The sequence below is a fragment of the Prionailurus viverrinus genome, chromosome B1, assembly GCF_022837055.1.
Source record: "Prionailurus viverrinus isolate Anna chromosome B1, UM_Priviv_1.0, whole genome shotgun sequence".
NCBI lineage: Eukaryota > Metazoa > Chordata > Mammalia > Carnivora > Felidae > Prionailurus > Prionailurus viverrinus.
In genome coordinates this window covers 126,463,687-126,490,858 of record NC_062564.1, presented here as the reverse complement: position 1 = coordinate 126,490,858, position 27,172 = coordinate 126,463,687, and the positions used below count along the sequence as shown (strand labels likewise).

At 37.5% G+C, this 27,172-nt stretch overlaps 1 protein-coding gene across 2 annotated transcripts in view; it reads right to left on the bottom strand.

Annotated features, from left to right (window-relative positions):
* UNC5C (unc-5 netrin receptor C) overlaps positions 1 to 27,172 on the bottom strand; it is a 351,607-nt gene that overhangs the window by 82,332 nt on the left and 242,103 nt on the right. For both annotated transcript variants that reach the window (XM_047856492.1, XM_047856493.1), the window contains exon 4: positions 14,999 to 15,102. In XM_047856492.1, coding sequence (XP_047712448.1) covers positions 14,999 to 15,102 — 104 coding nt within the window. The remainder of the gene's footprint in view (positions 1 to 14,998; positions 15,103 to 27,172) is intronic.

Sequence of the window (27,172 nt, the reverse complement as noted above, 5' to 3'; positions counted from 1 at the left end):
CCATCAGCCCAGAGCCTGACGCGGGGCTCGAACTCACGACCGCGAGATCGTGACCTGGCTGAAGTCGGACGCTTAACCGACTACGCCACCCAGGCGCCCCTCCATTCATATTTTCAATGGCTTTCTTGATAACTCCATCTGAATGCTCAACAAATATGAAAAACAAAACATGTGCTGAATTGATCTCAGTATCACCTCACATCATCTATAAACTTGGTCCTCCTGTTTTCTTTTCAAATATGGAGCCATTATCCTCTCAATCCTAAACTCGAAGCTTACAGTAATCCTCATAGCTTTCTTCAAAACCATTCTATGAAGTTATGGACGTTACCTAAAACGGCTTTCAAACCTGGCCCCTCTTCTATGCCCTAAACGTAAGTACTGTGATGTTATTTTAATTCCAACAATTCTTACTAAAAAGTTAATCTTAAAAATAATAGCTTCAATTAAAATGTTCTCCACTGTGTCACTGTTTCCAGGTTAAAATCCAAACTTGATATGAAATCTTTTACAAGCTGTCCTCAATTACTGCTCTAGCTTCACCTTCATCACTTAGTACCACTCTCTAGTCATACTGAACTTCCTAAAGGTTCCTTAGCATGTGAGCGTCATTAACGTGGCCACTCGCTGTATTTTCTGTCACTCTACCCAGAATGCCTTTCTCCTCCTTTTCTGCTGAGAGAACTCTACTCATTCTTCAATATTCAACTCAGAAGACACTTTCATTCTGAAGCCCTTTTTGTCTGTCTTCCTTTAATGTGCACCTGTAGCAATCTTTTCAAACCATCTATCATACTGTACTGTAATAATCTGTGTAAAGTTTGTGCCTGGGAGTTCTTGAGAGCACGATTACTCATGTGTATATGATATCTCCAATACTGATCCATACTGATCCATTTTGAACATCTCTGAATATATATGTTTAGTTTTGTGTTCAGAGTATCTATTATAGTACCCTAGCAGAGATGTTCAAAATGCATTTATTGTTTATCCAGTGAATATTTGTTGAGTATCTACTATGTGACCTCACTATTTCTGATACCTGGGATGCATCAATAAACCAAAAAGACAAAGTCTACCCTCCATGTGATTCTCAAGAAAGAATACAATATATAAACAAATAAATACACTGGATAGTTTCAGTGGTCCTTACGGCTAGGGAAAAAAAAGAAAAGAAAAGAAAGAGTGCTATACAGTGCTTCAGATTAAGAGTCAGAAAACATTTTCTGTGAAGGGACATGTACTAAGTATTTTAGGCTCTGTGGGCCAAGGTCTCTAAACTGTTGGCATAGACAATATGTAAATGAGCATGTAAATAAAACCTTTATTTACAAAAACAGATGGTGGGCTGTATTTGGCCTGCAGGCTATAGTTTGCTGACTCTTTCATTTTAGATGATAGGGAAGGCTTCTCGGTAGAGCCAACTCAGCATTAGAACATGCATTTCTAGAAACAGCCAGTCATCCTGAGCCAGAGTGTTCCAGGTTTACAGAAGAGCAATTAAAAAAGTCATTGTTTGTGAAGCAGAAATAAAGCCTTCATGACTGAAGTGTGGTGAAAAAAAGAAAGAATGAATATATGAACAGAGGCAAGAATGTGTGCCCATATAGAAAGTAAAATTACTACTGTCAGTGGCAAATTTTTGTAAGGAAGAAGTCCCTTAATTGAGTTATGTAGCCACATTCAGAGAGATGTAACAAAGACATGACTGCACAGGAAAATAAAAGTCAGTAGGATCTACTGAAAATTAGCTATTCATTGAGTATCCATCGAATAGCAACAATGCACTGAGGATTATTGCAGGTGCTAGAAATTAGACAAAATGGGGAATAATTATGACTATTAAAGATGATCACAGTGTTGGATTCTATTGATTCTTAGCAATGCATATACGTATTTGATTTCTAGAAGCATAAATATGACTTTGAAGTACTGAGAAGTACTGCTTGTAACAGAACTGAGAGCAGTGCTTTGATAAACAAACAAACAAACAAACAAAAAAGTGACCTGAGAACATATATATAGAGAGAAGATACCAATTAATTCTATTTTAGGAAAATATTTTGGAAGAAAATTTTGGAAAAAAATTCTGTCACCAAATGAAATATGTTTAAAAATCATTGAGATATTCTAACAAAATGGACCAGAAGTTTGTTCAATTTCTCTTTTACATTATAAAATTTTCATTTTTTTGTGAAGTGTGTGTAGATAATAATAACAAATAGCACAAATCAACATGCTTATTCTACCTTTGGAAAATTGACGAGAATGATTTAACACTTTTTAAATAAATGACTTTTCCCCAAAGACGTCTTTGGATATTCTGGATATTTTGGACATCTTTTGGATATTTGGATATTTTGAGATTAGCTCATGAAAATCAATAGAATAGGCCTACACATAATTTGTGTCATTTTAATGAACTAAATTTCCAAAACATAGCCAATAAAACTTGTTTTTGTTACAGGAAAAGATACAGACTTGGGAATTGCCAGACTTGGTTCTGTAGCCAGGCCCTCCCACTTGCCAAGCTTGCAGCCTTGTGAGGCTGGAAGCTCCCAGAAGCACGATCCTCACATGTACAGAGGGAAGGACCTTCCTCCCAGGGCTGTGGGAGGATTTAATGAGATATGGAAGGGAAAGCACCTGGAATTGGGAGGTAGTCATAAATTTAATTTAACTGCTTCTTCACTGAGTTTACCCCAAACAGAACTATGTCTCTATAAATGTTTTTTAAATGTTGATGATTCAGGGGCGCCTGGGTGGCGCAGTCGGTTAAGCGTCCGACTTCAGCCAGGTCACGATCTCGCGGTCCGGAAGTTCGAGCCCCGCGTCGGGCTCTGGGCTGACGGCTCGGAGCCTGGAGCCTGTTTCCGATTCTGTGTCTCCCTCTCTCTGTGCCCCTCCCCCGTTCATGCTCTGTCTCTCTCTGTCCCAGAAATAAATAAAAACGTTGAAAAAAAAAATTAAAAAAAAAAAATGTTGATGATTCAGTGTTCAATTCTCTATTAAGAAGGACATATCTTTAGGGGCATCCGGGTGGCTCAATTGGTTAAGTGTCCAACTTTGGCTCAGGTCATGATCTTGCAGTTTGTGGGTTTAAGCCACACATCGGGCTCTGTGCTGACAGCTCAGAGCCTGGAGTCTGCTTTGGATTCTGTGTCTCCTTCTCTGTCTGCCCCTCCTCTGCTCAGGCTCTGTCTCTCTCTCTCTCTGTCTCTCAAAAATAAATAAACATTATTTTTTTTTAAAAGGAGGACATATCTTCATATTCATAATACTAATCAGAAAAAAAAAACTAAGAGAAATCTTTCAATCTTCCACTGCATAGGGCTATTGGTATTGGTTTATGAGTCTTCATTACTAAAACTCTCCCAGTGAGGAAAGTTTCCCCTTATTTACAGCCTCAATCCTGCCTAGTGTATGTACCAGAAGAGAGGCCATATTTCTAGCCCTCCTATATGAGAACTGGTTCCCAGCTCTTCTAGAGAGGATAAAATGTTTAGAAATCCCTCCAACAGTTAGATCTTTCAGTTCTATTGATGCTTTCGGTCTGGCAGAGAGTTCTCAAAACCCTGACATGATTTTATTAATGAATATGAGGGATTCCCAATTTGATTATAAGTTTCAGGACTGGAGCATATTGACCCCATATTGTGTGTTCCCAGAAAAGATGTATAAAACTGTCATCCCTTCCTGTGTGTGGTGTGATTTAAGAATCAACTTTTTTTTATGGCTCCTAGATGCACGGTTTTATAGCTTTACTGTTACTGATGTTTTATAAAATTCAGAACTATTGGCTATATAAGTGCTGTGAGGGGGTAAAAAAAAAAAGGTTTTGCAGCAAAACATGGGGATCATTTTTCAATGGCTCAGGCTTCTACAACCTTTTTTGAACAGCCATTTAAGCATTCAACAACCTCATGTTTCAAATCTCCCCCCTAAAAACTTTATTCTTCAGTTTAAATTTAAGTTTTGATTTATCATCAGCAAAGACAGAGAAAAGTGGATTAACATTCCCAACAGATTATCCATTGATAACTCATAATTAAATATGGGATAAATTATAATCTCTAGTTTAATCTGGACTTCCCATACTCATTTCCCCACCTTTATTCACTCCCCTTATTTATCTTTCTAAATAAGCAGCATAAAAGCTAAGCTACCCAAGACAGGTCCCCAAACTTCTAATGTTAAGAGTATACAAAGTGGGGGAGTCACTTACATAAAATAATTATTTTCCAAACATTATTTATCTTTGGTAATTTTTTTTCATGGTTTACTACTAAAACTGTGTAAAACGTAACCATGTTCATATTTCACTATTAATAAATAAAACACAAATATTTGGGCAAAATGATGTAATAAAAACAAATCAACAGCCGTGTCCTCCTCCCTGTTGCCTTGTCCCTTCCACACCCCTGGGCAAAGAGAACATATCCCAGGATGATGCACACATCAGGGGCTTTTTAGGAAGGCCTGGCACTAACTAGTATTAGCAATCGCAACGATTTCCAAATAGATTAAATGTTTTCTTTTAGTGGTTCCTGTGTTGTGTTTAAGCAAATCAGTGCCACAGTAAGAAAAAAAAAAATTACAATCTAAATTCCATTCTTAGTTTCCAACCATTTTTAAAAGAACAATCGTGACAACATATTTGAAACCACAGTAGTAGAGACCTTATCACAACTATGTTGATGTTTTACCTTTAGATAATAAAAGTACACAGTTGGATATTATTAAACATTAGGAACATGAGCCATTTTCGCTAGAGTGTATACACTTTACATTCTGAACTAAACAAAAGGCTTTATGTAAAAGCATACCTAGAATATGCTTTGACTACCTTCAGGAAGACTAATGGATTGGTTTCATATGTCTCTTTTTCATACTGCCAGAATCAACACAAGGGTAGAGGCATTGCTTGCAATAGAAATAATTTGGCTACAACTCCATCTCTGTAAAACCATGCCAAGTATGGAGCCCAAACGCCCGTGGAACAACAATAGAAGCAAAGGAAATTTTTCCATTCATCAGAAAGCTGCAAAGTTAAGGTACATGGAGACAAATAAGCAGAAATTATAACAAATCATAAATCTGATGATTTACATATCTTTACAACAGCTTCAGCATAACCCTATAGGCCAAGTTTTGTGATTTCTTTCAGTGTGAGCTTTTATATCAATAAAGCTAAATCCTTTCTGAGAGTTTTAAGTACTTCTACTTAAGAACTTGTTTCTTTTTGTACTTCAGGGTAAATGGCATACCTGAATGTTACCAAATAGGGCAATGAAATCAAAGAAAAAAAAAAAAGGAAGGATCACTTAAATTGTTTACAGAGTTCTTTTTGGAGATAGCAATTTTCTGATCAAAATTAAACTAACAATGAGAGGTGCTCAGCTTTTCCCCCAGAAGCTACTGGCACCCTTTGCCCTTTAGGTACATGAACTTGTTAACAATGTGATTGGCTAAAGAATTGTCTAATCATATATGTCAATAATAAAGAACAAAGCACCTTGCAGTTTTCTCTCCTATTCTACTCCCCTGTGAAAGACAGATGTGTTGTGTCTAATTATTCACTGATTGGTATCGGGAGAAACATTAACATAATTGGCACATTTGTTCTAATTAACAGAGAGAAACTGCCACATGCCACCCAACATGAAAAGTGACTCCAGCAACTATTAGCTAGAAAAACCCTCATCTATCAGAAAGGTTACTCCGTTGAACTCAAACTGGGGCCCCTCGAGTCAGAACACGGAGACTGGAAATGACACAACAGAGTTGTGAAGAGTGTGTATACCTGAGAGGATGGCGATTCAGCCTGGAGTCACTAGATGCAGGTACATTAATCAAACAAATGGGAAAAGCAATTATGGGGTGATTATCAAATGCACACTGAGCCAAGCCAAGCTTCTAGAAAGAGCATCAGCTAGAAGCTGAGAGTCTGCCAAGTTTCACTGACTGGTTTAGAAGTGACAAGTTTGATGGCTTTCCTGCATTTGTTTGTTTTAACCTTGCTCTTTAGACCAGTGGTTCTCCAACTTTGTTGGGTTGCAGAATCACGTGGGGAGCTATTAAAAATCTTGATAGCCAGACTGTACCATGTACCAATTCCCAGGTGACCCCAAAGTGCATCCTCGTTTGAGAACCAGTACTGCAGACTGGTTCTAAGGTTCTTGCTAAAAATGCAGGTTCGGAGTAAGTAGCCTGGGGTGGGGCCTGAAATTCTGCTTTTCTATGAAGTTCCAAGGTCACGTCAACACAGATAATCTATGCATCACACTTTGAGTAGTAGTAAGACCTAGAAAATTCTAAAGGATGACTATAGGTAATACCCTGCTGGAGACTTTTACCACCTAGAGTTTGGCTCCAATTGCTCCAGAGTTTGCAATCCCAGAATTATTTTCTTCTGATTTCTTACCCTGGCAACACCTTCTCACCATCTCTTGTAGGTACTTCTTATGACTAAAAACATCTTCATTATACATATACACATACATATAAATATACATATACATATACATATACATATACATATACATATACCTCATTATATATCTTCATTATGTTCTTTACCCATAAAAGTTGTGCATAAAAAGTGCCTTAAAATACAAGAAGCAAGAAGCCATTAAAAAAAAAAGTGTGTAAAAGGACGATCGCTTTCTCCCTCCATCCTACATCTCCCCCACAGCTATTGTGGAGACATTGTTCTAGATGTTCTCTCTGGTCAGGAATAGAAGGCTACTTTGTTTAGGCATTCATTGGCTTGTCAGATTTGCAATAAAATAAGATACTTATTCACTTCTGGGTTGACTACTGTCCAAAATACTCTGTACCGTTCAATAAGTTTGTGAAAGTATGTGTTTTTATGCTTTAAAGTGTTGGTCTTTCAAGCATGTTGAAATTATCCTTAGACAATTGTTAAAAAAAAAAAGCCAAAGAATAAAAAAAAAACAAGTGGAAAATGTAGTGACATTTTGCTCAGTTGTAACTTCTGCAAAGGGAAAGAATTTGCTAAGAAAGGAATTTGTTTTCCTATTGAGGAAACACTCCCTTAATTGCACATATGTCTGGCTTATTGCTTTTGAGAGCTGAATGTACACAGACCATACTGCGGAGGCAAACTTGTCTTGAAGTCTGAAAACTTCCATTCCTAAAGCCTAAGTTCAACTATGAGAAGATAAAAGCATACTGACCTAATGAACTATTAAATTAACTAATAGCGACAACCACTCAAAATGCCCAGAGTAGAATGACTATATCTAATAATATCTTCCAAGGGAGCAAAATGGCACTGAAATGTCCTTAAAATGCTATTTTTTTTCAGGGCAAAGCAACTATACATTGACTGGTCTATAGATAGTTCCTAACGAGTCTTTACTACAAACTTGCCTTTCAGGATAAGGAATTCTCAGCATTTCTTATTTACCACATAAGAGTGGGACTCTTACTAAGTCTGGCCACCTTTAGAAGTACCGGCTTCCGGGGCGCACCTGGGTGGCTCAGTTGGTTAAGTGTCTAACTTCAGCTCAGGTCATGATCTCATGGTTTGTGGGTTCCAGCCCTGTGTCGGGCTCTGTGCTGACAGCTCAGAGCCTGGAGCCTGCTTTGGATTCTGTGTCTCCCTCCTTCTCTGTCCCTCCCCCACTTGTGCTCTGTCTCTCTCTCTCTCAAAAATAAATTAAAAAAAAAAACACTTTAAAAATTAAAAAAAAAAAAGAATGGGATTTCTACACTTTCTGGTCACTAGGTTGCCATTTCTCACCCCCAGTGAATTTACCCCCAGTAAATAGTGCCTATAGACCTACCGAGAGAATCACTGAAAGAAGTTTCCAAGCAAGAGAACTTACTGAAGAAACAGATACACTTTTCTTAAGAAATAAGGGTAACAGAAATAAAAGATCATTGTGCCTTGTGATTAAAGATACATTCTAGGTCATTGTCTGTTGCCACTAAGAGAGAGACTGTGTTTGAAAACAGCTGTACTTTAGCATGGAAGATTTTACTTTCTCCTGAAAACATTTTCTAGATCTTATCCATTTCGTAAGAGCAAATTTAAAAATCATGTTCAGAAATTTTTAGTCCCCCCCAAAAGAATTTTGTATTCCGGCAGAAATTAAAATATGTCCTTTATTTCACCATCTCTCTCCATCTCTTTTACTCCCACCTTAAGACAAGCAACCATTTTCTCTTGCTTTAGGTTCAGGCAAGATCCCCTAAATGGGTCCCTGTTTCCATTCTTACACTACTGAAGTCTGTTTTCCATGCAGCAGCAGGAATGATCTTTGAAACACACATATATATATACCACAACATGACAATTCCTTACTTAAAATCTCCAGGGGTTTCTCATGCATTCAGAGATCAGTCTAAACTACTCACCATGTCTGTAAGTCCACAAACTCATCCTCCTATAAGTCCACAAAGCCCTCCTCAAGGCTTCACTGTGTCTCTGAAACATTGGCCTCTTTTCTTTTTTTAATTTAGTGTTGTTAATGTTTATTTATTTTTGAGCGAGAGAGACAGAGTGTGAGCAGGGGGAGGAGCAGAGAGAGAGGGAGACACAGAATCTGAAGTAGTCTCCAAGCTCTGAGGTGTCAGCACAGAGCCCGATGCAGGGCTTGAACTCAGGAACCATGAGATCATGACCCAAACTGAAGTGGGACCCTTAACCAATTGTGCCACCCAGGCGCCCCTACCCCTACACTGGCCTCTTTTTAAATCTAAAGCCACATCAACTCTTTCTCAGGGTATTTTGCTCCCCCTGCATGGAACTTCCTGACCCAAACATTTTTAAAACTGGTTCTTTCCTGTCATTCAGACCTCAGCTCATAGAGTGCCTCCACAGAGATTCTCCTTGGACTCTGAAGTGACTTCCAATCCCCAATAACCATCAACCTCTGAAATATGACCTTGTCTTACTTCTTTTAACTTGCAACTATCTGGCAATTCCTTGGTCATTTATTTCTATTCTTGTGTAGTCATTTTTTGTTTTGTTTTAACCCATTAGGGACTTTGGCTGACTTGTATCTCCTGCAACTAGAAGGGTACCCAGCACAGAGGGAAGAGACAATAAATATTTCTTGAATGAATGAATGATTAAAAAACAAAAGCTGCATGCTGTGCTAGAGCTCAAAGGAACCAGTATGTATGAGCACGGAGTGAAGCCACAGTCTATTATAAGTCCAAAAAAGGTTTATAATTTCTTACTGGTTTTTTTTTTAATGGATGTTGGCATCGTTTAATGTTATTATTTTAAACTTGGTTTACGTGGTTATCTGGGCTTATGGTCAGCTCTGCATATAACTATTAGAGGCAGATATTGGAAGAAAAACTTAAGGGGTAACCATAATAAAGAGGTGATGCTGGCAACTGTAGATTGAACCAATACAAAGCTTGCAAGCTGCCTAGTAGTCAGGAAGCCTAATACTTGCGCAAAACTTTTTGCAAGGCTGATAATCAGCTTGCAAAAAAAAAAAAAAAAAAAAAAAAATCAGCAGCTTGTTGCTACACATGTGCTAGGGGAAATCTCCAACAGATACCACTGAGCGCTGAAAGCAGTCTCTCTCTCCAAATTTGTATTCAAGCCCTTCTTTTCTCTCTTTCGCCTACAAAGGACAGAAAGCACGGCTTGGAAGACAATGCACCTGCATGGAAATGCAGCCAGATGAAGTCCCCATTATGAGGGAATGGCAGTGAAACATGCATGCCTCTCATGAAACAAAATGTTCAGCAGCCATATTAATAATCAATTATATGGCATAGCACCTGATGCTGCACATTTGGCATAGCCTCCAGCTGCCAGCAGCTTTTTGCCCTGGCAGTATTAGCTTTAAAAAAAAAAATCTGTTCCCTGTTTATCAAGACTAAACTCAGCAAAATAAGCTATTCTTTTGCACTTCGACCCATATTTTCCCACTTGCTAATTAGAGATGCAAATGTTGATAAATAAGAGGACGGCTTCTAAGCACAACTGGGTCAATAAGTTGAACATTGCGCCCTGTGCCTCCAATTAAACTCCTATGAGAAATGGCTCAATTATAATTAGAGAAGCAATTATCCCCTTGTTAAAGGTGATACAAATCACAGGTTTTAGTGAAAAATTCAGTTTTGCTCCTTCCGCCATGCCAACAAATCTTGTATGCATTGATGTTTTGATCCCAGTACTCTCCAAAAGAGATAATCTGATGAAATAAAGTATCTCTGAGTATATTTCTGGCTCACCATGTGACACAACATTTTGTAGGCATAAACTAAGATGAGCAAAGAGGGATTCACTTTATAGAGTGCTGCTATGATACACTGGGACACCCAGCACCCATTCACCAGTGTATTAATTTTCTGGCTTGTTTAGGGAAATGGGGAGGCTTGTCTATTGAAAGGGAGGCAAAATACCTTCCCAGAAATGTAGCAACAACATTGTACTTTTGGTGTGGTCCTGGCACGGACCACTAAAATAGTGGGCAATACCATTTTAGAGTGTTTCTGGTGGTTGTTTTCCTTTCTCCCATGTGGTCTACTCTTAATTTTAATATGATTATTATTAACCTGCCCTATACTCCTTGAACTAAAGTAGCTCCAAATTGCCCCCCCCCCCTTTTTTTTCCTTCTGGTCCTAGTGGGTTGGAACTTCACTCTCAGGCTTCAGACTAATGAAACCTCTCACCCCACACTGAGTTCTCTCAATACGGTTGCAACTTCAGGGGTGACAAACGTCCTTTTTGTGGAAAGTTCCATCTCCGTTTCCTGAAATGTAGCCATATCCAACAGGGACTCTTTCCTTCATTTAATGAAATATAGTTAGAGAATCTACTAAATAGGTTCAGTCTGTGGGTATTAGAGATAAAACATGAGCAAAACCCGTTTGCTCCTTATTTCTTCACAGTTTAGTCAGGCAGGCAGAGGAGTAAACAGATACATTTCAATGCAAGTAGTAGTTGGAGCTATAAAATATCATTGTATATAGGAGCCAATCACATTGGTTCATCCATACCAGGTGTTATGATATGGCTGAAACAACTCTGTATGGGCTGTTAAGGAACTGAGCGCTCCCCTTCTCCTTCCCAGCACTGGATGGCTCCCTGGACCACCCTATGATTCAACAGCTGAAGGGTTTATGCCTAATACAGCACAAGGCCTTCAGACTCTGCCTCAGGGCTAAGGAAGTCATACAGTTGTTAAATATCTTAAATAAAATAGATATAAAGAAAGGATGTGGCAAGGAGACCAGAGGAGGGAGAGCCAAGATTAGAGCTCTGGAACCCATATGCTTTATCCTGGGGTGCCCACAACATAATTTTTCTTACCCAAAGCGTCACCATTTGGAGAGATGTGGTATAAGAAATCTGGATTGGCCTCTTCCTCCTCTGAAACTTTGTCACTCTCCTTCCTTTATCCCTGAAAAGGAGAACTACCAAAAGTAGCCTCAGCCCAAATGTCCTCTTTGAAATAAAATATGCAGGCTGATCCAATGTCTTGGGATCATGAGGGCCAAATGGACACCAGTACCTTCAAGAATTAGAGCAAGGACAGCAGCCATGTCATGACTTGCTGTAGGTATTTACATTAACAAGTCATTTGTGAAGTAGATATTTACAATAAATAAGGGCTTTTCCTTGTTTGAAGCTTACACTGTGATCTTCATTTGTAGTATTTATGGACTCTAACCAAAGCCCTGGCTGGAGAACACAAGAGGGCATATTGGTGATTTTTCACAGGACAGAAGCTTCACAGCCCCACAGCACCAAGCATAGGTACAATGTGCTTAGTGGCTATTCTGAATTCCAGAGCTTGAATTTTGTCTTCTGTAAATCAGTAAATGATCATATAATAATAGTACTAAAAATGGCTGATGTTTCTTGAGCTTTCTACATGGTCCAAGTGATTTACGTGTATCATCTCATCTGAACTCCAAAACTACCTTCTGGATAGATACTATTATTGTTATCTCCATTTTATAATTCAGAAAACATATATACAGAGAATTGAAACACCTTGCCCAAAGTCAAAAAGTTAAAAATGGTTTACACCGAGAGTTCTATGAGGAAATTAGTTTAACATTCTATAATAGAGACCAGAGCCAAAATAGGGGATGATATTAAATGTTATTTATGACCTCAGAAATGCGTATGTTATCTGCATCAAAAGTGATACCACTGTAATTTAAGATTGGTAGAGTTCTCGGGGTGCCTGGGTGGCTCAGTCAGTTAAGCGTCCAACTTTGGCTCAGGTCATGATCTCAGGTTCGTGGGTTTGAACCCTACGTCGGGCTCTGTGCTGAGAGCTCAGAGCCTGGAGCCTGCTTTGGATTCTGTCTCCGTCTCTCTCTCTCTCTCTCTGCCCCCTCCCCTGCTCATGCTCTGTCTCTCTCTCTCAAATATAAATAAAAACATTAAATATTTTTTAACTGGTAGAGTTCTTTAGAAATTTATTGACTTGTATGGGAAGGAAGAAAGTTATTTCCTCATATTCTGCAAAGAATGTACCTGACTACTTGCTCATTGGAGCTAGACACATATAAAACAAACATCAACTGAATTGATCAAACCATGTATCCATTGAGCATTTACCATCTGAGTTTTTCAGAATCACTTGCCTTGGACACAAAAGCAGCACAAATCCTTGCCAGTATACCTTCATGACTGATTTTATTTATGGTAAAATGCAAGAGTTTGATCTTTAAGATCAGCATTTCACTCTAAGCTATAGTTATGCTTTTAGATTCTTCAAAAAATTTAAATATTAAATAATGAATGCATTTATCATACAATCAAAATAATTTAATAACACTTTAATTCACCAGGTTACATTTCATTCCTTTCTTTTTTTCATTTATCTGCTCCTCTTAAGCAAATGACTATTGTAATGTGTCCCATTAGGGTATTTATTAGCTTTCTGATCTTGGTGATTCTAAGGGTGTTGGAAAATATCTACCTAGGAGTTTATTAGCCTGCTCTTGAGCAAGACTGTTTGATGTCTCTTCTGACTTCAGAAAAAAAAAAAGGAAAAAATGCATTAAATATAGTTCTTTGAATGTCAAATGGGTATATGATTTTTGAGCTTGCCAAGTGTTAATTGGTCTCTTCCCCACTGATGATACAAATAAAATTCACAGCCAATTAGTTTTCAGTCATGAATCTTTACTCCTTGACAAAGTGAACCACTTTGTTGGAGAGACTAAAAAAAATGAAAAAAATTACTAGGATCTCCTCGCTGAAAGTCTTTGCAGGGATCAGCAATCTGTAGGAAATGCTGGGTAAAAATGAGGCTGTGGACACACATGTTACTCAGGACATGTTTTGGTCTTTAAGGTAGTTTAGTGGAGGCCTGCATTTAGAATTTTAAAAATACAATTAAGGAGACAGATGAACTACTGTAATAAGTGAAATAAAATACTGAATAGAGAAGAGTTGCCTCCTTTCATCACACTAAATCATATTATATATCAGTGTTGGAAGATAAGGTTTTGATGAGCTCAGATAAAACAGATATAATCATGTAAAGTCTCTGATGCAGTGTTAGAAAGTACCACGGAATGCCAGTAACAGGGCAAAAAACAGTTCCCTTCTTGCAAAATAAAACAAGAAGTTTCCTTAAGAACACTACTTGGAGTCTTTGCATTGACACATGGAGAGATATAAATGGCTGTGAGAGAAAAAATGGAGCTGTTTTCTAAGAGCTTTGCCTAGATATCTTAATTTACTACTTATAATAATTTGCAAAGAGCAATCAGATGTTTAATCTTGTGGTGGTGAGATCAGCTAACTGAGCTGGCTCCCACCTTTGCTTCAACCTTCAAAAGACTGAAAAACTAAGAGAAAGCTAATAGTAAGTACACTATTAACTATGAAACATTTTTTGAACTATATTGTGTCAATATATTATTTTGCAATTTCATACATAAAGGAGAATTCAAGACTTATTTTTACAAAAAAACTAAAAACAAAAAACAAATCAGCTGGCTCATATTCAGGCCCCAATTGCAACAACTAAAAAATGCCTCTTTCCACACATGCAATAAAAGAGTGAGAATTCCAAAGGACTCAAGGTAGTTTGGAGGTTAACAAGGACCAACAGGTTAGCACCTATATATGTCACCTGTCAAACTGAATGTGTTTCTGGGCCCACAGAATACCCAATTAGCTAGGGCAATAGTGTTTGATGCCCATTAGGATGTCTCCTAATAATCATAAAAGGTAACATTTTTGAGAGCTTAGAGTTATTCGTTAACAAATGAAAATACAATATTAGACAATTTTCCTCAACAAGTATACTCTATGATGGTGAGTGTCTCAAGGAGGGCATGGCACTCCCTTGGGGCCATGTAGGCCTATCCCCTGTAGACAGGCATTTTCAAAGGGCACCATATGATTTGGTGCTAATGAAAAACATGGCATGTATCTGATTCGTAATGCTTTATTAATAGTCAATAGGCTTTGTTTTAGCCAAAAAAAAAAAAAAAAAAAAAAAAAAGAAGAGCTTGATGGAAGAAAGCTCATGGTGGGAAACTAATTGACACTTGTTATTTCTCAGACATGTTTTTATTCATGGTACGTAGATCTGGCCTTTGGATTACATCACAGAACAGGAAATATATATGTGGGGTGCACAGGCTCACAGACACACACACACTCTTCTTACACTTTTTGCATATTATCAAGAACAATAATAAAACTGATGATACTTTATTAAGTCTTATCACCTCTCCATATGATAAGTGCCAGATAAAATAAAGCAATGTTTCTGGTTTCTTGAAAGAGAATGACAAAATTAAACCGAGCTGCCTGTGGCTTTGTCCAGTGGGGCATTCTAATTGACTCCCGAGTCATTAATCAGTTCCCAATCAATCTATTTTGCCAGCAGCAGGCAGTTAGGACTCCATTACCAGACATTCATCATGCCATACCCTAATTCACTGCACCATTAGCCATGGATTAGGCCTCTGTTAGAATAACTAAATGCCACTTGCTAAATGCAAAGAATTTTTGTTACTCACCTCAGCCACTGGGATCCCTTCAGGTGGTCGACACTGGAGCAAGACTTCCTGTTCCAAGGATACCTCCTTTCCCAGGGGTTCCTGCTCAAATGTCTTCCGTAGATCTGGAAAGCACAGGTAGTAAAATACATGACAAAACTAATAATAATTAACATTTATTCATTTATGGAAAATGCTATAAAAATGTTCCAGTTTAGCATTTTAGGTGTCTTTGTATTTTTTTTAACCACACCACATGTTGTTAGTACTATACCATAGTTGGGGTTATTATATTCTGTGTGGTGGAAAACATGAAATTCAGAGGCTATTAACTGCTTCTACTTTAATCTTTAATGGAATGCTTTGGAGAACCTAATTTTCAAAATAAGTGAAACTGATTAATTGCATTTCCCTAGTATTGCTTGGTAACCAAATATGGTGATCACATTTTTTATCAAAAGAATCCCATTGTCATGATTCTTACACACACGCAGTCTGTTATGTACATACATATTTTTCTCTTCATAATAGATGCTATTAAAGTTGTAGTAACTCTGAGATCTTTTCATCAATAACTCAAAAGGAAGTTTTTTGTTTCAGAGGGGAAAACAGAATGCTGGAATCCTGAAAGAATGAACATAGCTTCTTCACATGTCTCAAACACAAGGCAAGGAAAAGAGTAACTATGGGGATGAGTCTAGAATATGTAATTATGTAGCCATATGTAATTGTACATATGTAATATGTAATTATGTAGCCATCCTTCAATTAGAAGATTAAATAGTCATTTCTCCCCAAATATACCAACTGTCTAATTACACATTTATATAGTTATAGTTGCTAAAATATGCATTAGACTTTTAAAAATTGTTATAGGTGGAATAAACATGTTAGAAATCAGTTTATCATTTTAGAGCACCTGGGTACCTCAGTCAGTTAAACATCTGATCTGGATTTTGGCTTAGGTCATGATCTCACAGTTTGTGAGATCACTGAGCCCCACACTGGGCTCTGTGCTGACAGCATGGAGCCCACTTGGGATTCTCCCTCACCCTCTCTCTCTCTCTCTCTCTCTCTGCCCCTCCCCCACATGCACATATGTGCATGCTCTCTCAAAATAAATAAACATTAAAAAAACAAACTATTGATTAAAAAAATCGGTTTATTATTTTAAACGCCAAAGTTAAAAAATAAATGATTCCGCCACAGAGCTTTGAAGCAACATTTATATAAACAAAAAAATATATTAAACATTTTATTTCATACACATACAGTTTCAGCTCCTTCCAATGAAAAGTTATTGGAATTTTGTCCAGTTGATTTTGATTATAAATTAATGCTTCTATCCTTCCATGTCACATCTTTGATAAAGACTTAAGAATCTAAAAGTACCATTTAAGCCTATTGAACTGTGGGTGAAAACCCGAAGACTCTGGAGGTATATTCTTAATGTCTTTCAAGGAGCTATCAGAAAGTACGATCTGGAAGGAAGCAGGGACAGAAAAAAAAAATCCATTGTTACAAACTTGCCATTTGTTGAATTCTCGGCATAAGAAAACCTTCAAAAGTTTAGGGGTTGTGAGAAAATTATGGATATATGTGATCTGAGGTAAGACAAGAGACTCGCCAAACGGTGACAAAATTTCTGTCAGAAGGCCACTTCTGATTTGATTATCAAGAAATTGAGTATATTGCAAAAATAAACACTTAAAATCCACAGTTATTAGAACTTACAAGTTATCGAAATCATGTCTTTATTTTACATGTAAGAAACATATCTATCAAATTACCGAAAGCCTTACAGCAAAATAACCAATGCTACATTAGAACCTTCTGAGACTTGATTTGTACATATTTTGCTATTACAGACATCCCTTTCATCAGACATCTTTTGGTTAATCCGTGTCCTTCCAACACAAACATTAAAAACTTGTTACTCTCTTCTTCTTTTCTTCTCTTTTTTAACTCTTTCTTTTCTTATGTAGTTTCTCTTTGTTTTGGATCTGCATCAAGATAAAAATTTTGGCAAAATGCCAAGTACTAATAAGAATAATAGCAGCGGTGGACAATTTTTATGGGACAAAATGTTCTTGACCAGATATATCTTGTTTATAAAAAAAATCATTCTGAAAAACTTCCATCTGATGTGGGGTAGGGTGAAAAAATAATGACTGGAATTAGTTCTCAAATTTAAGAACCTATCGACTCTCTTGGTTAAATTAATAAGCATATCACAAAATGAGGGCTTAGAATAAGAATGAGGTATGTATGCATCCAAATAGCTAAAACAAATTATTTTCATATTTAGTATTATATTCTTTGGTACACACTTGCTTAAGTGCTTAAGATGATGATGTGTAAGATAAAAAGACTCAAGACTAAAAAGGTAAGCCGAGATCTACTTGTGAGAGCCTTTCTGCCACGCTAAGCAATGGCAAGCCCTCAAAAGCTTTTAAGCAAAGGAAGGGGATCAGATATCATACTCCCCTCATTGTGACAGACGTGACAGAGGTGGTGGTAAAGAGACAGAAGGTAGTTAGGAACCCATCTGAGTAGAGTAGGAGGAATGACGGGGTCTTGAACTCGGCTAGTGATAGTGCGGAGGAGGAAGAGGAGAAGGAAGAAGCAGATTCTGGAAATAAAAAGATCATACATTTCAGAAGACCCAAGTATTTGGAGAGTGCCAGGAGGCAAAAATAATAGTATATTCTTAGCTATTGCAATTGTTAAGATGGCACCATCACTAGATGATATAGTACAGAATTAGAAAGGAAAGTGAAGAGAAAGATAGCTATGTACTTGGTACAGGTTCAGTTTGGTGTGCACAGGATATTCAAATGGAAAGTGCAATAAATCCAGATCATGTGTTCTCAGGCTCAGTACTACTGACATTTGGGACTGGATAATTCTCTGTTGTCAGGTTGTCCTGTGCATAGCAAGATACTTAGCAGCATCCTTGGACGTCACCTACTAAAAGCAAGGAGCACCTCTTCCAGCTGTGGTAAAATAAATGCCCACAGACAGATGCCTAATGTCCCCAGTAGGCAAAATCCATCCCAGGTTGAGAAACACTAGAACTTATAAAAAAAACCTCCTTGTAAGCGATTTGTGCTTTGTTGTCTAGGAGACGACCGAAGCATGGGAAACAGATTACATCACCAGGAGAAAAACTGAGTGCTCAACATACAGGACACCAACATTCAAAAGAAAAGGCTGCCAGCAAAATGACATGGCATGAACAAAGAGGCAAGAGAGAAACCAAACAGACATGTGTCAGAGGAGCCAAGAGGAGAATAACGTTTTAACAAGATGAGAGGCCAACAGGACAAATGCAGGGAAGGATTCAGAAGGGTGAAGAAGTCACTGGTTTGGGACATTTAGGTGTGAATGGCAAGTGAAAGCCAAGCTGGGTTGAGGGGTGCATGGGAACTGGCAATATGACCATCATGAGAACCTACTGCTCTTTTGCAAAAATTTTATGATGACAGAAGTCAGCAGCACCATTAAGAGGCAATGGGTTTGAATGCAGCATGCTGTAATTCTTAGGATATGGTGTAGTTTTTGGCATGGTTTTCAAATTCCTGCCATATGAAGGCACTTCTTAGGAGGATCCCTGTTTCTTAACTGAGAATGGTGACCACACATCAGAGGCACATCCTTCGAGAGACAGGTTTAACTGAGCCATCATTGAATACCTTGTAATTATTTCATTTTAATGGTTTGGCTTTAAACTCCATATAAATTTTATGTAATTTCTAAAATGATCTCGCATTTAACCCCCCACGAGGCAATACTTCTTTCTGCAAAATCCTTTTAATTTCTGCCATAAACCCTCTTTTCTAGCTCTCAGGTTGTGTAATGAGCATAGAATATATTGTGGTTGTCCAGGAATGCAGCTGCTCACTTCTGGATGCCTCTGCAAGGGGAGGGTGGGTAACGTTTTAAGCATATCCTTTATCATTTGCAGAGATGTGATAGAAGGCAGGCTGGATGCCTTGCAGGCAGAGAGAACACAAGGGTGACGAATGAATAAGCATGAAAAACGGACATTTGTCAGCCAGGAATTAGATGTAAAACAGAACGGTTCAGAATAATGTGGGTATTCCTGTCAGGAAAAGAGATGAATTTCTGCCCTTGGAAGACCTTTAGGATTCTACATTTCTGTTTTCTTTCCATTAGTTCTGCTGATAGTAAAATAAGTATAAAGTCCTTTCATTATAACCTAGATTACTTTTGCAAAGTCAACTTGGCCTACCTCCGATTTAGTCGTTGATTCCAGCGATTAAAAGAAAAACCAGCTTTGTCATATGCATGCATTCTGAGAGATGTTTACTTAAGAGCATGAATATTGGCTTACTAAATCCATACAGCAAAATCCAATTAGCAGATGTAGAATCAGACTTGAAACTATATGGATTTCTATTTACCATTTACACAGTAATCAAAGAAAGCCTTTCAGAGCCCCTACATGCATGGGCACATACGACGTCTCATTTTCTATTGTAGAATCTTGACGCTTTCAATGATTTTTTTTCTTTTGCAAAATAATACTACTGTGGTTACGAATTATTTATGAAGTGGAATACACTAATTAATGGCATTCTACAAACATGAACTCTGCTTTTTGGCAATGTGGTGAACAGAAATGAAGACTAACTGGGAGTTCGAAGACTGGGCCTTTCCCTTTCCTCATTTCTAAAATAAAAATAAATGTCTGGATGCTTCTGAAGGTCTCTTTTGCTATATAAAAGGGCCAATGACTGACTAGATTAACATTTTAAATATGTGTTTGAGGGGAAAAAGGTTTTCCTGTGTTGAATAAAATACTTCTTGGTTGTGATGGATTTTTAAGGAGCTATACCAATGACTAGTATCTAAAAGAAACAATAGGAGAAATCATTTTTAAATAATAGAGGAGTTGGCAAATCTTTGAAGACAACAGCTTATAATTTTCCCTCAGAACAATTTTCATGGAATTTTTGGATACTTGGATCTATAGGTATAGCTAAGAGAAAACAGGGAAAATGATAGGTTCCAGATGATTCAGTATTAAAAATACCAGAAAGTTCTTTATACAAATCCAAGGAAGCAATCATAAAAGCCAACTAAAATTAAAACTTGGATGATTGTAAATGCATTGAGAATAACTTTGACAAAAGTAATTTTCTGTCTCCATGGAGAGATGGGGAGGGGAATGCCTACCCAAAATAGCATGTAAGAAAGCCCCATCATGTCAATGTGCATATTTATGGAAGGGGCAGAAAATCACATCTCCATCCCTTGAGTATCTCTGCCTGACACTCCAAAAAGGGTGAGTAACGCCTACGACTGAAAAGTCAAGGCTGCACAGGCCATTTTTGAGTATAATGCATCACACTACCATCTAAACACCTGTGAGCCCCACTGATTTTGAAAGGAAACCGAAAGAAAATATCAGCAAGAGATGTTCCTATAGTGTCTGAATAGGCAGGTTGCTGATACTGTTTTTTTTTTTAAAGATGAATGACTATGTCCTTACTCTAAGTTTTTTTTAATTGTTGATATTTATTAAAAATATTTATTTCCTCAGCAATATTACTTCATTGTACAGAAAGATTCATTAGAATAAAATATTTTTTATTTATTTTTTATTTTTTTTGAATAAAATATTTTTTAAAAGACAGATCTTGGCAATGTGGTAGACTGACACTATGAAGTCAAGAGTTCTCCATAATTTGGCTATTGTGGATAGATAGCACAGGGGACATGTGCCCCTATGAATCAGCACTCCTGTATCCTTTGGATAAATTTTTAGGACTACTAAGTCGTAGGGTAATTCTATTTTTAATTTTTTGAGGAAGCTCCATACTGTTTTCCAGAGTGGCTGCACCAGTTTGCATTCCCACCAACAGCGCAAGAGGGTTCTCCTTTCTCTACATCCTCGCCAACACCTGTTGCTTCCTGAATTGTTAATTTTAGTCACTCTGGTGTAGGTGGTATCTCAATGTGGTTTTGATTTGTATTTCCCTGATGATGAGTGATGTTGAGTATCTTTTCATGTGTCTCTTAGCCATCTGGATGTCTTCTTCGGAAAAGTGTCTATTCGTATTTTCTTCCCATATCTTCACTGGATTATTTGTTTTTCGGGTGTTGAGTTTGGTAAGTTCTTTACAGATTTTTGATACTAACCCTTTATCTGATATGTCATTTGCAAATATCTTCTTCCATTCCATTGGTTGCCTTTTAGTTTTGTTGTTTGTTTCCTTTGCTGTGCAGAAGCTTTTTATATTGATGAGGTCCCAATAGTTCATTTTTGCTTTTATTTTCCTTGCCTTCAGAGACATGTCAAGTAAGAAGTTGCTGCGGCTGAGGTCAAAGAGGTTGTTGCCTGTTTTCTCCTGTAGGATTTTGATGATTTCCTGTCTCACATTTAGCTCTTTCATTCATTTTGAATTTATTTTTGTATAAGATGTGGTGTAAGAAAGTGGTCCAGGTTCATTCTTCTGTATGTTGCTGTCCAGTTCTCTCAACACCATTTGCTAAAGAGACTGTCTTTTTTCCATTGGATATTCTTTCCTGCTTTGTCAAAGATTAGTTGGCCATACATTTGAGGGTCCATTTCTGGGTTCTCCATTCTATTCCATTGGTCTATGTGTCTGTTTTTGTGCCAATATCATACTGTGTTGATGATTACAGCTTTATAGTACAAGCTTTGTAGTCTGGCATTGTGATGCCTCCAGCTTTGGCTTTCGTTTTCAATATTACTTTGGCTATTGGGGGTCTTTTGTGGTTCCATGAAAATTTTAGGGTTGTTTGTTCTATCTCTGTGAAAAATGCTGGTGCTATTTTTATTGGGATAGCATTGAATGTATAGATTGCTCTGGGCGGCACTGACATTTCAACAATATTTGTTCTTTCAATCCATGAGCATGGAATGACTTTCCATTTCTTTGTGTCTTCAATTTCTTTCATAAGCTTTCTACAGTTTTCAGCATACAGGTCTTTTACCTCTTTGGTTAGATTTATTCCTAGGTATTTTATGGTTCTTGGTGCAACTGTAAATGGGATTGGTTCCTTGATATTTCTTTCCGTTGCTTCATTATTGGTGTATAAAATGCAACTGATTGCTGTACATTGATTTTACATCCTGTGACTTGGCTGACTTCATGCATCAAATTCTAGTGGTTTTTTTGGTGGAGTCTTTCAGATTTTCCATGTAGAGTATCATGTCATCTGCGAAAAGTGCAAGTTTGACTTCTTTACCAATTTGGATACATTTTATTTCACTTTGTTGTCTGATTGCTGAGGCTAGGACTTCAAACACCCTGTTAAACTATATTGGTGAGGGTGGACATCCCTGTCATATTCCTAATCTCAGGGAGAAAGTTCTCAGTTTTTCCCCATTGAGGATGATATTAGCTGTGGACCTTCCATATATGGCTTTATGATGTTAAGGTATGTTCCTTTTATCCCGACTTTCTTGAGGATTTTTATTAAGAAAGGATGCTATAATTTGTCAAGTTCTTTTTCTGTATCTATTAACAGGATCATCTGGTTCTTACCCTTTCTTCCATTAATGTGATGAAACGTCCATCAACTGATGGATGGATAAAGAAGATGTGGAAGATACATATCTATATATCTGTATCTATATCTATATCTATCTATCCATATACATACAATAGAATACTACTTGGCAATGAAAAAGAATGAAATCTTGCCATTTTCAACAATGTGGATGAAACTGGAGGGTATTATGCTAAATGAAATAAGTCAGTCAGAAAAAGACAGATATCATATGTTTTCACTCACATGTGGAATTTGAGAAACTTAACAGAAGACCATAGGGGAAAGTAAGGAAAAATAAGTTACAAACAAAGGAGGCAAAACATAAGAGACTCTTAAATATAGAGAACTGAGGGTTGATGGAGGTGGGGGTTAGGGGAGGTGGGGAAAATGGGAGATGGGCATTGAGGAGGACACTTGTTGGGATGAGCACTGGGTATTGTGTTTAAATGATGAATTACAGGAATCTACTCCCGAAGCCAAGACTACACTGTATATACTCTATGTTAGCTAACTTGACAATAAGTTATTTAAAAAAGAAATATATATCTCCTGCTTTTTTAAAACACCAGGCATTCCTAATTTATATTAGGAAAACTAATGACTGATTTTCCAATAACAAAGCATCCATTACCTTAAAAAAAAAAAAAAACAGAATTCTCCAATGGGTAAACTTCAATAGACTATTCTGGTGGGAATGAAAATCCTTAAATTCCACAGAATAATAATAAGATAAATGAAATATTGCATTATTACTGTTGGTTGTTTCGTTTCTTTTATACCTCATAGAGTTTTGTGAATATTAAAAGACATATTGAATGTGAGAAGTTTTCGAAAGATTATAAAGCACAGAACATGTAATAAATTATAACAATTTCTATTATTAATACTCAGAGAGGTCTGAAATGAAAGATTATTACTCATATGAGTAAATTTTCAGCATTTCGTTTTCTTGCATACTTTAGCCATATTGTCTATAAACTATAGTATCTAATATTCCTTATTGTCTTTTGGAATTTAAGGTTTATTGCTATGTTTTTCAAACTTATGTGTCATGTCCCCTTAAAGAGTTATGAGATCAATTTAGCGGATTGAAAAACAACATTAAAGACATGAAACCGAACGAACAGACATGCCAAGATGTATCATACATAGTATTATGTGTGTATATATGTATATACATATACATATACCCACACACAAACACACATATATATCTGTGTGTATTTCTATGTGTAAGAAGACCATGATATAAATATATTTTTTATTGTAGGTCACTGTGAAAATCTGAAAGTTCTGGGAGGCAAGATAACATTGTAGCTAAGAGCAGAGTCTTTGCATAGAGAAAACCGGGTTCAGAGCCAGCTGTGTGACCTTGAGCACACTGTTTAACCTTTCCTTGCCTTAGTTTCTTTAGCCGAAAAATGGGCATAATAGTTACTATATTATAGGTTATATAGGAAGACCTATAAAATCTTAACATCGTGTGTGCCTGGGATATATGTGCCCAAAAGATAAGATTCCCCCACCCCACCTTTCCCCACTGTATTAGCAAATTTATTACACTACACAGGTATTAGGTATTATCATTACTAGTCAAAATAAATATAATCAAGTGAGACAAAAAAATTATGAGTGTGACGGGCTAATTATTGAAGATGATATTTCACAAAGAGAAATCCAAGGACTGCCATTCTGTGCTTGATAACAGTGCAGATTTCATCTCAGGTTGGGCCTTGGAAATCTACACTTTTAAATGGTCCCACAGGTGTGTTTTATACACAGCACTTAAATATGTGAACCACTTAATGACTGACTGTTGATTATTTATGGAACACCCATGATACGTATGGTGCTGGGCTAGATCTTGTAGGCAGCAGGAGGGAGGCTTTGGGAGGTTGTGGAAACCAAGCAAACTTGCTTCTGCAGTGTGGTTCTTACCACCTGGTTCTTAATGGTCCCTCTACTGGTATTTCCAGAGTGTCAGCTGCAGAAAGCTTTTGTATAGGCTGATCAGCTTTTGAAATTTCACATGTATCTAGGGACCACGCAGGTGACAATAAATGATAGAAAGTTAGGCACAGAATTTTTTTTTTCTTGAAACATGATGCCTACCCGGGCTATCTTTCATTTCTAAATTTTAATAGTGACAAGAATACAAAACCAATCCACTTTACTTTTTGCTCTTGTTACTCAAGCAGTAAGTTGCATGTTGCCATAAAGGAATGCAGACTCGGGCCCACAGGCCCCATATTTCATTGGTAACAGAAGCTGGTAATGCCAGTCATTATGTGAGCTTTTTTTCTAATCCTATAGGTTGTTAACTACTTAAAATTTATCAAGAATTCTTGCGTGGGCCAGTATTTTGAGGGCCTAACCGAGAAGTTGGTAAACTATATTGGGCCTATGAACTGCCACTTTGAGACGTTGGTCTAGCAAATTCAGTGGTGAGTGTGTCAAAGTTAACTTAATGTTTCTTGCAGCTTCTTTCTTACCTCAGAGACAATCCTCTGGATTTCTCCCCATAGCTCTTCTTCCTTCTGACTCTCAGACGCTTAACCAAGAAACAGACCTTGGTGGGCAGAGCTGTTTCTGTTAGTAGGATTCCATATATAACATTTTCCTAATTCACATTGTGTAATTATTAATTTATGTTCCCTTGCGTACTTTCAGAAATAATGTTAGGCAATAAATGTTAGGATTTCAGAATATTAAATAAATGAAAACGATTCCATTTTAAATAAATGGAAACTATTAGCACATGAGTCAGGAGAAGCAAGAGGTTTCTTGATGGCTGGAAAGACACTTTGTAATTATTTCTGTAATTTTTGATGACTACATAGGATAAATATGTTCCCACATTCTTTTCTGAACCAGTGTCTTCATTGTTATGGTTGCTATGTAAACAAAACCCTGAATCTCTTTCAGGTAAGCAGGAACGTGTCCAGAGTGGTTATGATTTCTTCTCAGCTCTTGTTCTTTAGAGTAGAAATAGCAAACGTTTGGCGCCAGTGCCTTCCATGACAGTGTAAGTCATTATATTCTTTTCTCTGGAGTCTGGATTTAGCCTCACTTAGCTTCCCCAGCACAGAACCCTGGGAGGTTACAACTAAGCAGGAGTTACCATTCAAGATATGTTGCAATTTGCATTCCCAATTGAGAGTTCACTACACAAAACTTTCTGATATGGGGTGTGTCTGCATAGTTATAGCCATCTTTCTAGCAGATATTACATCACTGTTAAATTTCACTTTATTTTTTTATTTATTAAAAAAAAGGGTTTTTTTTAATGTTTGCTTGTTTATTTATTCATTTATTTAGAGAGGGAGAGAGACAGAACTCGAGTGGGGGAGGGGCAGAGAGAGGAGACACAGAATCTGAAGCAAGCTCCAGGCTCTGAGCTGTCAGCACAGAGCCTGACGTGGGGCTTGAACTCACGAACCATGAGATCTGACCTGAGCCGGAGTCAGTCGCTTAGCTAACTGAGCCACCCAGACCCCCTCACTTTATTTTTTTTTAATATTTATTTATTGATTTTGAGAGAGGGAGAAAGAGAGAGCACATGAATGGGGGAGGAGCAGTGAGTACAGAACCTGATCTGGGGCTCAATCTCACAAATGACCTGAGCCGAAATCAAGAGCCAGAGGCCTAACCTACTGAGCCACCCAGGTGCCCCAAGTTTCACTTTAAGACGATAAAGTAAATAATCCCAGCCAATTAAATGCTATTTTATTTTTTCATTTTAAAAATTCTTTAGGGTCAAATATATCTCGGTGCTTGGTGCTTAGTACATAGGAGATCCTTAAAAAATGTTGAATTAAAATCAATTTCCAAAATAATCTGGTAAACCCGTTTACTGAAGATCTGGAAACAATTTCTCTTATGGTAACTATACAAACTCTTTGAAATTACACAGTTCAACCCCCTTACTTTATAGATAATACATCTAAAACCCTCAGCGGTTAACTTCCTTGTTCAAGTTCAGCAGCTATTTATAAGCAGGCTACCCCATTATGTAGGTCTGTTGAAGGAGGAGTACTACATAATGTTTGCATTTATTTCTTATAGAAATGACCACAAATTTACTGGCTTAAAATACCCAAAATTTATTTTCCCATAGTCTGGAGGCCAGCAATGTGAAATCAGTTTCACTGGGCCACAGTCAAGGAGACAGTAAAGCTGTACTCCCTCCAAAAGTTCTCTGGGAGACTCCAAAGCTTGACTCTTCCAGATTCCGTGGCTGCCAGCATTCTTGGTTTGTAGCAGCATCCCTCCAGTCTCTGCTTCTGCAATCCCATGGCCCCTCCTCTTCTATCTGTGTCAAATCTTTCTCTATCTTTCTCTTATAGGGACCTCTGTGATGGCAGTTAGCACCCACCTGGATAATCCTGAATAACCTCTCCCTTTCAGGATGGTTAAGCACATCTGCAAAGAGTCCTTTTCCATGTAACGTAAGGTTTACAGGTTCCAGGGACTAGGACCCTGATGCCTTTGGGACCATTATCCAGCCTACCACAGGGGTTATGAGTGTGCAGCTTGGATCCACCTGCCTGACTTTAATCCTGGTCCTGTGTGTTCAGAGATTTATGTGCTTTTGTTTATTCATCCCTAGAATGAGAATAACTACAGTACTTATCTCACAGGGTTATT